The sequence below is a fragment of the Ipomoea nil genome, unplaced genomic scaffold, assembly GCF_001879475.1.
Source record: "Ipomoea nil cultivar Tokyo-kokei standard unplaced genomic scaffold, Asagao_1.1 scaffold2610, whole genome shotgun sequence".
NCBI classification, from domain to species: domain Eukaryota; kingdom Viridiplantae; phylum Streptophyta; class Magnoliopsida; order Solanales; family Convolvulaceae; genus Ipomoea; species Ipomoea nil.
In genome coordinates, this window is record NW_017619038.1 from 293,936 (window position 1) to 311,913 (window position 17,978).

At 37.8% G+C, this 17,978-nt stretch overlaps 4 protein-coding genes across 5 annotated transcripts in view; all 4 read left to right on the plus strand.

Moving 5' to 3' along the window:
• The window catches only part of LOC109154227 (auxin-responsive protein SAUR68-like), a 93,018-nt gene extending 79,783 nt beyond the window's left edge, over nt 1–13,235 (plus strand). The window contains exon 2 of one of the 2 annotated variants that reach the window (XM_019302065.1): nt 12,010–13,235. In XM_019302065.1, coding sequence (XP_019157610.1) covers nt 12,528–12,962 — 435 coding nt within the window. In that variant the 5' untranslated portion in view covers nt 12,010–12,527 and the 3' untranslated portion in view covers nt 12,963–13,235. Of the gene's footprint in view, nt 1–11,957 lie in introns of both variants that reach the window. The other variant, XM_019302064.1, reaches the window with a different exon arrangement.
• Nucleotides 10,060–10,846, plus strand: LOC109154225 (auxin-responsive protein SAUR68-like). The gene has a single exon (XM_019302062.1). It carries the CDS (start codon nt 10,245–10,247, stop codon nt 10,680–10,682), a length of 438 nt encoding a protein of 145 aa, XP_019157607.1. The 5' UTR covers nt 10,060–10,244; the 3' UTR covers nt 10,683–10,846.
• Nucleotides 13,236–14,748: 1,513 nt separating the features above from the next.
• Nucleotides 14,749–15,356, plus strand: LOC109154232 (auxin-responsive protein SAUR68-like). The gene has a single exon (XM_019302069.1). The coding sequence runs from the start codon at nt 14,837–14,839 to the stop codon at nt 15,269–15,271; it is 435 nt and encodes a 144-aa protein (XP_019157614.1). The 5' UTR covers nt 14,749–14,836; the 3' UTR covers nt 15,272–15,356.
• Nucleotides 15,357–17,106: 1,750 nt separating this feature from the next.
• Nucleotides 17,107–17,797, plus strand: LOC109154229 (auxin-responsive protein SAUR68-like). The gene has a single exon (XM_019302066.1). The coding sequence runs from the start codon at nt 17,171–17,173 to the stop codon at nt 17,603–17,605; it is 435 nt and encodes a 144-aa protein (XP_019157611.1). The 5' UTR covers nt 17,107–17,170; the 3' UTR covers nt 17,606–17,797.
• The last annotated feature ends 181 nt before the right edge of the window (nt 17,798–17,978 follow it).

A 17,978-nucleotide genomic window follows, 5' to 3' on the forward strand; every position in this document is an offset into this window, starting at 1 on the left:
AGATATGTGATCAGTTGCTCCAGAATCCAAGACCCAAACTGAGTCTGACTTTAATGCAAGAGCATGAGTCTGATTTTTGGTGACCTAGGCAGACTTCCCGGCTGGTACACTGCTAGAAATTCTATGTTCTACCATAGTTGTCATAAAAATATGAGAAAAACACCGTAGTGTTGCAGGAACAAGGCGAGATGATCTGGAAATTTTGGCCGGAAAAAGCTGCCAAAAAAGCTGCCGGAAAAGAGTGAGCAGTGTCGTCGGAGCTTCTTTTGAAGGAATGTGGCACCAAATCAATGAATAAAGCTCTTAGTTTGAGATAGTATAGAAAAGTGATGATGAACACTGTTTTCCGCAGTGAGTTCATCTGGAAATTTTCAGGCCCTTCAAACTTGGCTCTGATACCATGTTGAAAGGTAAACTAAAAGGAACCTGAACTATCTTCTTGTTATTCCATCTTAGAAAGAACAACACATTACAAGACATTATATAGGAAGATAACAAGTATTGGGAAGGGACGTAAAAGGTCTAAAACTATTCCACTCCCCAAAGACTTAAAAGCATAATAAAAGCATAATAATAAGAGTAGGCTGCTCATATTCTAACACTGCTCATATTCCAACATTTATTTATTATTGCTTTTTTCTCAATACTCTTGTAGACCTATATATAGACTTGTAACTTGAAGTTAGATAAATACAAGAACCCTTTCTAGCTTTTAACATGGTATCAAAGCCTCTTTTTTAGGGCCTGAAATTTCTCTCAATCACCTATGGCCGATGAACAGTGGTGACTAGCACTGTTCAGCATCCCTTTCCCGACAAAATTTTCCAAATCAGTTCGTCCCTTGTCTGCGATTCTATGGTGATTTTCTCATATTTTTCTGAAAGCTATGGCAAAACATGAAAGTTTAAACAACATGCTGAAAGTTGCTAGGACCAACTTGTCTCATACTGCTCTTGCATTAAAATCTGATTCATCTTGGATTCTTGATTCTGGAGCCACTGATCACATTTCTGGTAATCTCTTATTTTTCTATAATATTGAGTTCTCAGACTCTCTTCCCGATATCACATTTGGTGATGGATCAAAAGGAAAAGCTATAGGAGTTGGAAAAGTCACCATTCATTTTTTGTCTTTATCCAATGTCCTTTACATTCCTGGTTGCCATTTCAATTTGATTTCAGTTAATCAACTTACTCACTCACTTAATTGCCTTGTCACCTTTTCTTCTGATTCAGTGGTTATTCAGAACCGCCAAACAAAAGGGACAATTGGTGTAGGATATGAATCACGAGGTTTATACCATCTTTCATGTTCCGCCAATAACAAAACAACTTGCTCGGCTTCTATTTCACCCCTTCTTAACCATTGTCGTTTAGGACATCCTGACCTCAATAAATTAAAACAACTGGTTCTTGGATTGTCAAATTTAAAAACCATAGAGTGTGAATCGTGTCAGCTTGGGAAGCACTCAACAGCTTCATATCCTAGTAGAGTGAATAAGAGGGCCAATACCCCATTTTCTTTAGTTCACTATGATGTTTGGGGAACGTGTCGAGTTTCATCCACTTTGGGTTTCTCATATTTTGTTGTCTTCATTGATGATTTCTCCCGATGCACTTGGGTCTTTCTAATGAAGAATCGTTTTGAATTATTTGATGTGTTTCAAAAATTCTACAATGAAATCGTGAACCAATTTGGGGCATCTCTCAAAATCTTATGCAGTGATAATGCAAGAGAATATTTTTCTGACCCTTTCACTTCTTTCTTTTCCTCAAATGGAATACTTCATGAATTGTCATGTGCTAGAACTCCTCAACAGAATGGAGTTGCTGAATGAAAAATTCGTCATCTTGTTGAAACAGCTCGTACTTTGCTTATTCATAACAAGGTACCTAAGAATTTTTGGGGGCATGCTATACTTAACTCTTGCTATCTCATAAATTGGATGCCTTCCTCTGTTTTGGAAGGAAAAATTCCTCTTCATATCTTACGTCCACAGGAGCCTCTCCATAAGCTTCCATTGCGAATCTTTGGGTGTACTTGCTTTGTTCATAATACTTCTCCAGGGCGTGATAAACTTGATGCCAATGCAATAAAATGTGTTTTCCTTGGGTATTCTCGCCTCCAAAAAGGCTTTAAGTGTTACTGTCCTAGAACACACCGGTTTTATACCTCTTCCGATGTTACATTTTTTTAAACAACACATTTTTTCTCTTCCACCTCTGTTGAGTCTAATTTCCTATGCGAACCCATTGAAATCACATAAATTCTCCCTGTTCCTACTTTCTCAGAACCTGTATCTCCCACTGTTCCTGAAAGGACCATACCTATTCCTAAAAGAACTATACCAACTCCAACCATTCAAGAGGAAGGACATATTCCACCGTTGTTGTACACCTACCAGCGACGCAATCGTCAAGATTCCCAAGAGGATAGACATCCAGTTGAGTCATGTTCTACATCATTGTTACCCAATGATGATGCCCAAAACAAGACGACAGACTCTCCCATTACTAGTTGAGTAAGTAAAAGATCCACTCGAAATCCTTACCCTATCTATAATTTCCTTTCACAAAAATGTCTTTCTCCATCATATTGTGCCTTCATTGCTAGTTTGTCAACTAATTTTGTTCCAAACAATGTCAAGGGGGCATTAACTCATCCAGGGTGGACTCAAGCAATGGTTGATGAAATGAAAGCACACATTCTTCCGGGACTTGGGAGTTAGTACCTTTACCTCCTGGTAAAACTGTGGTTGGTTGTAGATGGGTGTATAATGTGAAGGTTGGTCCAGATGGACAAGTTGATATATAGACTCAAAGCTCGACTTGTGACTAAAGGATACACACAGGTTTTTGGCATTGACTACACGGATACCTTCTCACCGGTGGCCAAGATCACTTCTATCCGCCTCTTACTCTCAATGGCAGCCAACCATCACTGGATGCTATATCAGTTGGATATAAAGAATGCCTTCTTACATGGGGATCTGAATGAGGAAGTGTATCAGCCACCTGGATTTGTGGCTAAGACAGGAGCTAATCTTGTTTGTCGTCTTAAGCGCTCTCTCTATGGTTGAAGCAATCTCCACGTGCTTGGTTTGGGAGATTTAGAGATGTGATCCAACAATTTGGCATGATTCAAAGCAAGGTTGACCATTTTGTCTTCTATAAACATCTACTTGGAAAAAGTATATATCTTTGGTTTATGTTGATGACTAGCAGGAATCCGCGCGTTGCGCGTCGTGGAATGATTATAATTGATGCCCAATAGTTGTACAATTTAATTGTTTTGGATTTTGTGGAATGATTTTAATTGATGAACAATAGTGGTACAATTTAATTCTTTTGGATTGTAAAGACACGGAGTATAAGATTTGGTCAGTACGTTTTGGTCTATTTTGCAATGCATGTTACAAATTTATTTATATATTTAGACGTAATTGAATGCGAAATAGGTTTGGTTTGTATTTGTACGCGCGTGAATAGTCGTTTAGCGTAGGGAGGTCTAGGCTTTTGTAAAGGGTAAAAATGTCATTTACTAAGTGGGTTACTAATAGCGATATAGATTTGGGTTGGCATAGCAATTCTCAAAGCTAATAAACACGGAGTATATATTTGTGTTGGCATACCAATTCCCGAAGTTTTTTTTTTTTTTTTTTTTTTTTTTTTTTTTTTTTTTTTTTTGTAACGGCACCTGTAATGGAGGAATTCCCACCTGACGATGCATGGAATTGGACCTGTAGAACACCGAATGTTTGCACGGAATTTGTACAGATCAGAGACTGTCGGCAATGCGGCAATCAAATGTGTATGAAGACGTCATGGAATGATCAAAATCCGGGTAGACGATTCTGGAAATGTGTGGATGTGTCGGTAAGTAATATACCATATTTAAATACATGTGTTTGACAGTAGTTAAGAATTTCGTTTTCTACGGCTGTTGTTTATTTTAGGGCACGAACAGCTGTGGGTATTTTCAATGGGCAGACCCTTCGATGTGTGCAAGAGCAAAGACGATTATACCAGGACTACTGAAGAGGATAAACCGAAATGAAGAACAAATTGAAAGACTGAATTGTATGTTAAAGAAAAGGACAGTTCGGTCGTTCGGATGTTGTGGTTGTAGATCGTTTTTAAGTTGTGCATTTGTATTTGTACTTAGTATATTGTTAAGTTATTATCTTCGACAGTAATTATGTGCTGGATTGATGTAGAAGTTTGCCGCGGTTCGAAACAAATTGATTATATTGAAGGCCGGTTTATGTTGAATGTATTCGAACGGTGAAAAATTGTAAAGGCACAAGGATGGTTAATAGTTTTAGTGGTTAACAAATTATTTGTAATTATTCGTCATTTGGTAATTTTTTTTTTATGTGGACACGAATTATACAATTTGGCCATGGTGATTAAAAAAAGTCAATAAATAACGGTGAATTAGCTAGATTTACGAAATAAACAGAGGGAAAAAGCAAAAATAAATGACGTCGTTTGGATTATTAGTCTCTGAAGTGTTGATTGTCGCGGAAAATAGTAAAAAATTAATTGACGGACAAAATTAAAAAATTCAGTTAACATTGTACGGCACGATTCTTCCCTACTTAGTATATAGGTGATCCTCTCGTGGCCATAGAAATTAATATACTGAGAATTTTCCAAATGAACCTGCAACTTTATAACAGGCGGTTTCATCTCAGCAATTACAAACCCAAATATACGCCAAGCAGCCTCGGAAGGAGATATCCACCTCGCATTTTGATACTCTTTTATTTCATCAATAATCTGACTTTCATTATTATGACCCAAGACATGCTTACCCTAACATGTCCTTTATAAATATATTTGACAGTCTTAATACTTGCACAGACCTCAACGCTGATGTGGCAATCAAACATAAGCAACAGCTGCGGATTATAAGGGACAATCCATTTGTTATCAAGTTTGGCCCTCCTAACGCGAACAGAAAGTGCCGTTTTACGTCTCCGATAAACGGGATAAGAATCATCAGCAAACAAAGTCTGACAAGAAAATGGTCGCGGGTATTTACTCTTGCAAGAAGCAACAGGCTGTAATATCCTCTTAACCATACAAGGGAAAACAGGATTCAGGACGCCACAAGGGCCATCAACCATATGTTTTTTAACAAGTTCATACAGTCGAGGCTAAATCTGTGGATCAGGTATTTCTGCAGACACAAAAGCATCGACAAAAGATGGCGATGCAACAAGATATTTGTTCTTTAGAATAAGAAGAAAGTGAGCGTGCGGCAAGCCCCTTTTTTGGAACTCAATAACATAAGTGTATGCCGCAACATCACCAAAAAAAAAGACTTTTTGGTCAACTGGTCCTTAAACGCTTGCAACTTAGCATGGAAAACCAGTGCAATGAGGTCAGGCCTGCTTTGTGCTTCATCGGCATGCTGCAGAAGATTCCTGATTTCTGGCTAATTAGGATTACATGTAATTGTTAAGAAGAGATCAGGTTTTCCAAAGTTTTGTACAAGACACATTGCATCCATATAATGACTCTGCATATCCCTAGGGCCTCCAATGAACGAATACGGCAAAATAACTCGGCGACCAACATCAATTCAAAAAACAGCACCAACACCAACGCTGTCCACAAGGCCCGGATAGTTATCAGCCCGGAAAAATTGTTGTTTCTGCGTGAAATAATCTAGTCGATGTGTCTCCAACTTTAATGTAAATGTCAACAATAAATTGTTGGAATAGCGGCCGCTATGGAGCAGCATAGATCTATCTCCTTGGCGTATTTGAAATTTATAAGCATAGTATTCTCTGCAGGACACACTCTGCCACTTACGCCCTTCACGGAAGCCTGCATCCTCTACCCTAATCAATTCATCGGCAATCGTTACATCAGCAACATCAATAGAGACCGAGTTTGTATAGCTAACGGGTTGCACATGAGATGAGCGTCTAATTTTCTAAATACCTTCATGCCATCCCACATCACCAAACGGAAACAGAAGCGGATATTGTAACGGATCATAACAGCCATAATAGTATTGAATATTTTGGCTGCGGCCACAACGGGCATATACGCGAATATGCCTATTTTCACAAATGCCATCAGACTCTTCAATCCAGACAGCTGTGACCTGCGAAGTTGTTGGGGTATTACAAACTCTCTGATCAAGTGAAGGTGAGGAGTTCAAACAAATACTGAACTCATCAGAATGGGCCACATCCTTTAGGCTCCTAAAAAAACGTGCGTACGGATTGCAATCCAAGAGCGTGACCAAATTCTTAACAGTGATTTCATTTAGGCGCGAGCACGACCCGAGTCTATTTTCAATTTCATGCTCCATATCATAAAAATACAATTGAAGATTACGCGGAGGGCAACCAGCAGGCAACACGTCATCGATAAAATGATACATCTGACCCTGAACTTTAAAATTATAAACGCCCTTATTACGCATGCACAAGTTCGGGTCAGTCTTATGTATGCCAAGAGACATGAACGCAATTGTATTATTGTGCGTCCTAACAGATGCCCTGAAATTCCTGGCTTTATCATCATTTGCAGTATACATTTGCCTTAATAAGTTTGGCATCTCATTCGACACAAGGACAACTTCACCTTTGCAACAGCAGAACTGAGGTTGTTCATAAAGCATACGAATTGCACCACAATAGCTACAATCAGGTACAGGCGGGAAAGTTAGAGATTCAGCTGCATCGCAATCTCAGTGGATAAAGAAGTCCAACAAACAGAAAACAAAACCCCAGTCGTACAAAAAGCAATGTATAAAGGAGTGTAATCAAATAAATGAATAGATGTTCATGGTTGAAATTGTTAGAAATATGTGCATTTATAAGCAAAGAATATAATTTAATGGATTTGTGTGAGTCAACATTCACAAGATAAAACATTCCAGTAACAGCAAGGCATTCCAGATCGCGAACACAAGAAACATAACAAAAGAAGCAAAATCAAACAAGGTCAGCTGTAGCACCATAAAAGAATCAAAGAATAACTAGCTAATTTCCCAAAAAAGTAATATGATAGTGCACTTGTGTTATGTTCATTACACACAGAAGTTGATGTCTGGACATTGATGGCCCGCCAACAGCACCCGGTGGGGGAATAGTAATGCGTTTATCAGCAATCAGTCGTTGCCATGCACCTGCAGTTCGTACTCTCTTCTGTTCGCGTGCCTCCTTGGCAGTAAAACGCTTCCGGCCTTTTGCCTGCGTCTGCATTTTGTTCAATAAAACTGCAAACACAACCATTTTTTAGCACAACAACAAGCAGAGGAAAACATAAGCATCTAACAACAACAGTTATAACTAAACAAGGCAACATCCACAAAGGGAACATCATTTCAGCAATTCAGTAAATATTAAATAAATTGGCCCATTTCTTTTGATTTATTTGGAAAAAAAAAAAAAACATAGGTGTAACTTTCTTGTGTTTACAAAATTGTCCAAAAGATACGCATTCCACAACAGCTAATCAAGGTACGGCGAGCACTAATGATTCGATGAATCTCTACAGGGTCGACAATTGCAGCCAGCAACGCCCAATGATACCTTTGGTTCTGGGTCAGTTAACGACCGAGACCTTGAACGGACAACACGTTCATAACAAGTTGCAAAGTCCATATAGTCGTTGTCGGCGTTAGCGTGCTTCAGCATACAACGACACCATCCAAAATGGACCTCTTTATTCACCGACTGCGGCAACATTTTGTCCGTCACCGAGGTACGCCCACCACACGCATGTTCACGTACACGACTCGGTAAGATCTGCTTCAACGGACGAGGCATTAGGTCCGCATCATTTGAATTAGAGAACAACCAATCCCTCACCGCCCTAGAGTCGTCGCCGTCGTCTGAAGACACCTCTATCGGAAAAGTGTGGGGGTCCCCTAAATAGGCACGAACTTGCCCACCATATGCATGCTCACTTCCACGGCTCGGCACGATCTGCTTTGACGGATGAGGCATCATGTTCTCATCATTTGAATCAGAGAACAACCACTCTCTGACCGCCCTAGAGTTGTCATCTTCGTCTGAAGACACCTCTAACGGAAAAGGGCGTGAGTCCCTTGAATAGGCACCAACTTGAGGGCGAACCTGCGCGGCCGGCGTCGAAAACCGCCGCCGATTTTGCTTAGGCATAATGTGTACGCTCTCGTTTTGATAATCCATTAAGGCTTAAACAAGTGGATAACAACAAAAGACGAACAGAATATGCAAGTACATGGTTAATTGATGGCATATGTATACGACGCAATTTAGAACCACGGCTAACCAGTAAATAACGCCGCTAAGACAACATAACATAAGAATAACAATAACAATAACAATAACAATAACAATAACAATATATATTATAATAATATGCAATAATAATAATAATAATAATAATAATAACAATACTTTGTAATACAAAGAAAAACGAAATATATAATATACTGAAATATATCTATAAATATATATATATATATATATATATATATATATATATATATATATATATATTGGAAAATATAAAACATTAATGGCGTCGTCTGCATTTCCGGCGCAAAAGACACTGAGCCTAAACCGAGGGCAGAAAAAACAACCGGATCAGCAGTGTATTCGGTAGAGGACAAAGCATTAAAGTCGACAATCGCCAACGCGTAGTCAAAATATAGACAAGAGTTGAAAAGCAACGGCAACAAAACAGAAGATAATAATTCAAATGTATATACCGTAAACGATACCGCAGACAATATATATCAGCAAGACGAATGTTGGACGGAGACAAAATGCACGCCCAGGTGCAACTCAGACCAAACGGCGAAGACGCAAAGAAATAACCTAAACAGAAACGACGGTCAAAATAGCCGATAAAAGACACGCCGGACAGAGAAGATGTTTGCGAAACGGCGACCTGCGACAGAGCTATCCCACAACAGTCAACACATAAAGAAACAACAAATTTCTGTTGAGGAATGCCGTTATAACGAAGCGAAACTGTATTCCAATGAACACATAAAGAAACAACAACACAAGCTGTATTCCAACGAACACATAAAGAAACAACAGATTTCTTGGCAGGATTTCGAGCAAACGGCAAACAACCCGCAGATTGCAAACGATGACCTTAAAGAAAAAGGAGCATAGTCGTAGATCTCCACTCATGTATCGCAAATGATAGTAAATGATAAATGATACGGAGTAAATGATAAATGGGGAAGGCAACGCACACGCAATGATAGTACAATGCACGACGTGCGCGCCGGGTAAAAGTGGGAAATGGAACAAAAAGTTTAAACAACAGGGGTCAACAGTCATACATGTCAAAACATTCACTGTTCCTTTCGGCGAAGGGATGGCCAAGAACAACAGTAGTTCACTTTTACCCCAAGCACGCGGAGGCAAAACGGCACCATTCAGCCAGATAGCTTGTTAAGACACATACATTACCACATGGTTTTGTCTTCCAACAACCATTATGAATTTTCTACTATCAACATTGCAGATAAAGAGCTTGTTTGAACATCATTCCCCACATGCTTCAATGAAATTGAATAGATAGGATGGCCTAACTACTGCTATTCCAAGAAATGAAAGCCTACCAAATGTTAGATAAGGATGAAGTGCAATAGATTGATGTCGTTCGCCTATGGGTTATCTTAATCTTCTTTCTTGTTTGAATCTATCAGTTCTATGATCGATTGAGAAACATAAACATGTGATTCCTCAACTGCGTGTCGCCACAATTGGGGATATTTCCAGTCCCATATATTTCTAATTCAAACTAAATGGCCCCTTTCAATACCAAAGATAAGAGACATTACCACACAGTTTTGTTTCTCAAAAATCATTCCCCACATGCATGTTTCAATGAAATTGAAGAGATGGGGATAGCTTAACCACTTCTGTCAATACAGGAAAGCCTTCCAATGGGAGATGAGGGCAGAGAAGATAAGTTAATGGAATTCACCAATTAAGAGAATATTTGTTTGAATGATTGGGAAACAAAACCATGTGATTCCTCATTTATATGGCCACACAACAGATTCCATATATTTCTGATTGAAGCTAATAGGCCCCTTGCACATGGTTATGCCTATTTCCTCTACAACTTAAGCTTGTTTAAATAGATCACTTCCATATGCATTTCGATAATCAAACACTGAAGTTCAGTCTAACCAATTTCCAAGGTTTCTACACATCTTCTTCTCTTCCATTCAATTCCTCGCTCTCTATTTTCTAAGTTAATACCATGATCAGCTCCAAGAAGCTCATCAAGCTCGCCAAAAGATGGCAAAAATTTGCTGCCATCCGAAGAAAGAGGATTTCGTTTCCAAGACTAAATGATGACGCGAATAGTTGCAGCACTTCCACTGCAGCAAACAAGGGTCATTTTGTTGTGTACACAGCTGATCAGAAGCGGTTTGTTGTTCCTTTATCTTATCTCGAGAATGAGATCATTAGACAACTCCTAAGCATGTCTGAAGAAGAATTTGGACTTTCAAGCGATGGGCCTATTACGCTACCATGTGATGCAGTCTTCATGGACTACATCGTTTCACTTCTTAGCCGAGGTTTATCCAGAGAACTAGAGATTGCATTACTCAACTCAGTTACTTCATATCGATGCTCATCAGCTCTACTGCACCAAGAAGGGTTGAGAAATCAGGAATTATTGCTAGTTTGCTGATAATAAGTTTTGTAAATGAGGATATTAGTTGTAGCTCAATACATCTTGTGAAATGTACAAATACACCAATACTTGATAATCAATATGTTCAGTAGTCTTCTTTGAAAATTCAAGTATATTCATTACTTTCAAATTCTCCTTAATCTTCAGTTTGTTGCAACACACATAGTTGACATATTTTCTGTTACAAGTGCTTATTTTCATTAATTTTATTCAAATTTTAGCAAAAAGCATCAAACTATATAGTTTTGCCTTATTGAATTTGTAACAATAAAATTTTTCCACTTCCATTTCAGGCGGCTTAGCACCTACCAATAATAATAACCAGAAGGCAGATGCAATTTGAACCATATGATGAGATAGCAAGTCTTGTTATCTAAAAAATCCTGAACAGTTCTAACCAGACCAAGGTCATTCAATTGGGCTATAATGCACAGTTATGCGCTATACGCTTTAAGGTTGTGGACATCAATGCTCTTACCCAAATCATTATTTGTTCCAAAAAACAAAAAAAGAAAAAAAAAATTGTAGATCAGCACATCATAGCTAAAATGTAGACTGTTTTCGAGATTATTCCTTTATTCTTAACTTGCAGAATTTTCTTTTGTCTTGACTTTTAGTGTGTAGAACATGTCTTGAATTTTGTTAGCTTGAAGAGATATTTACTGCTAGTTTTGCTCAAAGCATATTCAGTGCAATAAGATGAAATAGGAATATTTTCAAAGTTACTGCAAAAATGCAGACAAAAATGTATATATATGAAGTGTACAGGAAAACTCTTCTATGCAAAATTTATCTTCACTAAACTAAGTTGTCTGTAGTTTCTCAAGATCTCCTCAAACTAGAGATAGTGTCAAGGAAGGTATCCTCCATACAAGGTATTGTGAGTGCGCCCATTGGATGATCAAATCCGAATTCTTCCTCAGCTTGACACAACAAGTCTTGGAATGAAGGGTCCTTCAAGTATGAAATCGGAATGACAAAGCGCTTCTTCTCACTCTCCCCAACATAAACTGCAAAATGCCCCTTAGGAACTTCACTACTTTCTCTGTTTGTTCTTGAAGAAGATCTTCTAAGGCCTTGCTTAGCGCGGAGAATGTGCCCCATACCAATTGCCATCTTCAAATGTTTTTTTTTTGGAAAGCAGATTGAGGCAGTGCTAATTGAAGAAGCTATAGAAACAATTTGTGAGTGTAGAATTGTAGAAACTATGGTTTGTGTGAAGCAATTACTTGAGTGTGGTGAATACTAAATCAGATGTGTAAATATATATAGATCCATTGGGAGGTGGATTGAGTGGCTAAGAGAAATTTGGATGGGAGGGCAGCCAGCTAACAAGATAAGAGACATTACCACATGGTTTTGTCTTCCAAAATCATCAAGAATTTCTTCTACAAACAAGTTAGAAGAAAAAAGATGAGTCTATGAACATCATTCCCCACATGCTTCAATGAAATTGAATAGATGGGGATAGCTTAACTACTTGTGTCTTTCCGAGAAAGCCTACGAAATGAGAGATGAGGGAAGAGTGCAGAAAGATCTTGGTATGCACCTAGAAAATAGCTTAATCAATTTGCTTGAATCAATAAGATGACTGGGAAACAAAACCATGTGATTCCTCATTTCTGTGTCTCAACAAAACCATGTGATCCCATATATTTCTGATTGAAACTAAAAGGCCCCATACAACTGGGGGTGGAACATGGTTTTGCCTTCCTTTTAAATACATCACTTCTGTATGGATTTTGATCATCAACACCTCCAATTTTTCCCACCCAATACCTAAGGTTTCTACTGATCTTGTTGGATTCCATTATATTTCTCTCAAATTCCTAGTTTAATATCATGATCAGTAGCAAGAAGCTCATCAAGTTGGTGAAAAGATGGCAGAAATTCGTTGCCATCCGAAGAAAGAGGATTTCACTTCCAAGACTAAATGATGATGCAGATAGCTGTAGTACTTCCTCTGCAGTTAGCAAGGGTCATTTTGCTATCTACACAGCTGATCAAAAGCGGTTTGTTGTCCCTCTATCTTATCTCGAGAATGAGATTATTAGGCAACTCTTGAACTTGTCCGAAGAAGAATTTGGACTTCCAAGCGATGGGCCAATTACACTACCATGTGATGCAGTGTTCATGGACTACATCATTTCACTTCTTAGCCGAGGCTTATCCAGAGAAGTCGAGAATGCATTGCTTATCTCAGTTACTTCATCCCGGTGTTCATCAGCTTCACTGAACCATGAAGGGTGGAGAACTCAGGAATTGCTAGTTTGTTGACAGATAGAATTAACTATTTTAAGTATACTTAGAAAGTTTAGATTTCAAATGTAACTCAACTCATAGACTTCAAATTTCAACAAGTTTGCTTTTTATATCAGATTGCCTACCCCCCCATCTCTGTATTTATTTATTTATTTGTTTTTACATAACTGATTTGAGTGATACTTGGTTCTGCTTCACTAAGGCCAGTCTATATAAGCTTAACAGTAGTTCTAAGAATGAAATGATCTGAAATCGATAATATTTTCTCCTTACACTACACTTTGTTTTTCTTGCTATATCTATGACAAATGGCCATATTTTTAGAAAAGAACATAGTTTTCTCTGTTCTTTGTTATTACAAGAAAGAACATAATTGTTTTTATTGAGGGTGTGTTTGAAATACTTGTACGATGGACCGTACCTTAAAGAACATGACTTTTTTGGCAATAAGTAATTTCGTTGCCAAAAGAACTTCAAGAATAGTTAGTATTGGAATCCACCAGGTGTACACAATAGGGACAAAACAGCAAAAAACATTGCAGAAAATGGTAGTTTCGAGTCTTAAGGGTCTTTCTGATACATCTGCTCTTTGGAAGTTCAGCATAATCCTAGTTTTATTCACAGTATCTTATGCAAACAAATTGAGAAAAATATTTGGTAAAAATTGGATAGATTGTGTGATGTTTTCAAAGTTACTGCAGAAAAGCAGACAAGAATATATATAAAAAAAAAAAAAAAAAATTTGCTTTCCAGCAAGTCATCAATATTTGTTAACAACATAATAATAATGTAACTACCCAAGTCCATAGATATACAGAAATTTAGTGAACAATAGGCCTTAATATAATCAGTGAAATTTACAGTTTTCAAGCTGATAATGAGACAGCTTAAAATGGGGGCAAGAATACTATCTATGCAAAAAATTTATCCGCTAAACTATTCTCTTTGTTGTTTCTCAAGATGTACTTGAACTACAGATGATGTCAAGAAATGTATCCTCCGGACAAGGTATTGTGAGTCCACCCGTTGGATGATCAAATCCGAATTCTTCCTCAGCTTGACATAGCAAGTCCTGGAATGAAGGGTCCTTCAAGTGCGAAATTGGAATGACAAAGCGCTTCTTTTCAGTCTCCCCAACATAAACTGCAAAATGGCCCTTAGGAACTTCACTTTCTCTGTTTGTTCTTGAAGAAAATCTTCCAAGGCCTTGCTTAGCACGGAAAATATGCCCCATACCAATTGCCATGTTCAAATGCTTTTTTGGGAAGGTATAGGAAGTGCTAATTAAGCAAGCTATAGAAACTATGGTTTTTGTGATGCAATTGATTGAGTGTGGTGGTGAATACCAAGTCCAACTCAAATGTGTTTATATAGATCCTATGGGAGCTGAGGTGGATCAAGTGGCTAAGAGAAATTTGGATGGGAGGGCAGCCAGCTAGCAAGATAAGAGACATTACCACACTGTTTTGTCTTCCAATAATCATCAACAATTTTTACTAAACTTGTGTGAATGGACATCATTCCCCACATGCTTCAATGAAAGTTGAATAGATGGGGATAGCTTAACTACAAATGAGAGATGAAGAAAGAGTGCAGAAAGATCATGTTATTCACCTAGAAAATAGCTTAATCGATTTGTTTGAATTCGGAAACAAAACCATGTGATTCCTCATTTCTCTGTCTCTATTTATGGCAACCCTAATAGGCCCCATACAACTGAGTGGAACATGATTTTGCCTTCTTTGATTTACTCTTTAGTACTTTAAATAGATCACTTCTGGGTATGAATTTGATCATCAAACCCTCCAATTTCTTCCACCCAATATCTAAGCTTTCTACTCATATTGTTCTCTTCCATTATATTTCTCTCGAATTCCTAGTTTAATATCATGATCAGTAACAAGAAGCTCATCAAGTTGGTGAAAAGATGGCAGAAATTCGTTGCCATCCGAAGAAAGAGGATTTCACTTCCAAGACTAAATGATGATGCAGATAGCTGTAGTACTTCCTCTGCAGTTAGTAAGGGTCATTTTGCTATCTACACGGCTGATCAGAGGCGGTTTGTTATCCCTTTATCTTACCTCGAGAATGAGATTATTAGGCAACTCTTAAACTTGTCCGAACAAGAATTTGGACTTCCAAGCAATGGGCCTATTACACTACCATGCGATGCAGTCTTCATGAACTACATCATTTCACTTCTTGGCCGAGGCTTATCCAGAGAGCTCGAGAATGCATTGCTTATCCAAGTTACTTCATCCCAGTGTTCATCAGCTTCACTGCACCATGAAGGGTCGAGAAATCAGGAATTGCTAGTTTGCTGACAGATAGTATTGATTACTTTTAGTATACTTAAAAATTGAAATGTAACTCAACTCATAGCTTCCAAATTTCAAGAATTTTTTTTTTAAATCAGATTTCCTACCTCCCCTCCCCTGTATTCAATTTTATTTTCACATAACTGACTTTGATGATGAAAACGTAGTAATATTTTGGTCTGCTTAACTAAGGCCTGTCTATATACATAACTCCATAAGTGATCAGTAGTTCTAAGAATGAAATGATCTGAAATCAATAATCTTTTGTCCTTAAACTAGAGTTTGGTCTAATGTATGTACTTTGAATATTTAGTACAAGTAAATATGGCAGAAAAAAAAAAAAAAAAAAAGACTTGTCCCAGTTTTTTAAATTTATACAAAAGAACATGGTTTTCCCTATTACTTATGAAACTGGACTTTTCTAGTTATCCCAAAAATGAAATGAGTTGGCATGTGTTCTGATACAAAAGTGGTATTGTTCATTCTTAAATGTCCAATGGACCTTAAAGAAGTTGTCATTTTTAATGATAATTAATTTTCATTGCAAAAAGCACTTCAAGAATAGTTAGCATTGGAATCCACCAGATGCAAATTACAATAACGTTAACGATGTCCCTCACTCCCTCCTCTTGTTTGCACTTGCTTCAATTGCTTAAGTACTTTTGTACATATTAGGGACAAAACAGCAAAAAACATTGCAGCCAATGAAAGTTCTAGTCTTAAGGATCTTTCTGATATTTTCTAAGTTATTGCAGATTGTATCATAGTGAATAACACTTTCCATGAAGTCATCAATGATTTCTTGAAAACATAATATTAGTGTAACTACCCAAATCTCCAGATATATAGACGTTTAGTGCACAATAGGCCTTCATATAACTAACCACTGAAATTTACAGTTTCCAAGCTGATGATGAGACAGGTAAAAGAAAAAAACTGTACAAGAATGCTCTCTCTGCAAAAAATTTCTCTACTAAACTAAGCTCTTTGTTGTATCTCAATATCTACTCAAACTACATATGATGTCAAGGAAGGTACCCTCCGTACAAGGTATTGTAAGTCCACCCATTGGATGATCAAATCCGAACTCCTCCTCAGCTTGACTTAGCATATCTTGAAACGATGGTTCCTTCAAGTATGATATTGGAATAACAAAGCGCTTCTTTTCACTTTCGCCCACATAAACTGCAAAATGCCCCTTAGGAACCTCAATTTCTCTGTTTGTTCTTGAAGAAGACCTTCTGAGGCCCTGCTTAGCATGGAGAATGCGAGTCATACTAATCGCCATTATATTCTGGGATGTTTCTTGTTAAAGCAGAGGCAGTGTAAATCAAAGATGCTATATATCAGAAAGTATGGTAGTTAGTTGTGAAGGAAATATTTGAGTGTTTATATAGATGATTTGGGAGGTGGATTGAGTGGCTAAGAGATATTTGGATGGAAGGGCAGCCAGCTAGCATGCATGATAAGACAGACGTACAACATCATCACATGGTTCTGTAGGTCATCCAGAAATCATCAAGAATTTCTAATAGATAGGCTGGCCTAACTACTGTTATTCCAAGAAAGATAAGAGACATCACCACACAGTCTTGTCATCCAAAACTCATCACTTAATCAATTTGTTTGAATCAATGAGATGATTGGTAAACATAACCATGTGTTTCCTCATTTATATATGCCCACACTCTAGGCCCCATACAACTAGGTAGCAGCACATGGTTTTGTCTTCCTTGATCTCCTCAAGACCTTAATGCCTATCTTAGCCTCCTCTACACTTTAAATAGATCACTTCCATATTCATTTTGATCATCAAACTGCAACTCATTGTCCACCAAAGATTTAAGCTTTCTACACATCTTATTCTCTTCTTTTCAATCTCTCTATATTTTCTAAGTTAATACCATGATCAGCTCCAAGAAGCTCATCAAGCTTGTAAGAAGATGGCAGAAATTTGCCGCTATCCGAAGAAAGAGGATTTCATTCCCGAGAGAAAATGATGACGCAGACAGCTGTAGTACTTCCTCTGCAGTCAACAATGGTCATTTTGCTATCTACACAGCTGATCAGAAGAGGTTTGTTGTCCCTGTATCTTATCTCGAGAATGAGATTATTAGGCAACTCTTAAACTTGTCTGAAGAAGAATTTGGACTTCCAAGCGATGGGCCTATTACACTACCTTGTGATGCAGTCTTCATGAACTACATCATTTCACTTCTTAGCCGAGGTTTATCCAGAGAACTCGAGAATGCATTGCTCGTCTCTGTTGCATCATATCAGTGTTCATCCGCTTCACTGCACCAGGAAGGCTTGAGAACTCGGGAATTGCTAGTTTACTGACATTAATGTCAACAAGTTTTGTAAATGAGGATAAATGGCCTTACTTAGTTACTTTACAAAAGACCATTGTTTTTGCATCTACTTTTAAAATGAACTTCTCTACTTATTCCAATAATAACCATACTTGTAAATACGAACGAATTCCGAATTTAGTCCATAGACTGACTTCTCCAGTTATTCATTCTCTCGTGCTGAAATTCAAAATTCTCTGCAATATTTAATCTTCCTTCTGCTGTGTGAACTTTGAAAGGGTTCAAGAATAATTCAAGAATACAAAGGTTGCATTGCTTAGATATCACATAGTTTTGTCATCCATACTTATTTTCATCCACAATGTGCACCAGAAGCTATATATTACAGGCAAAAGAAAATC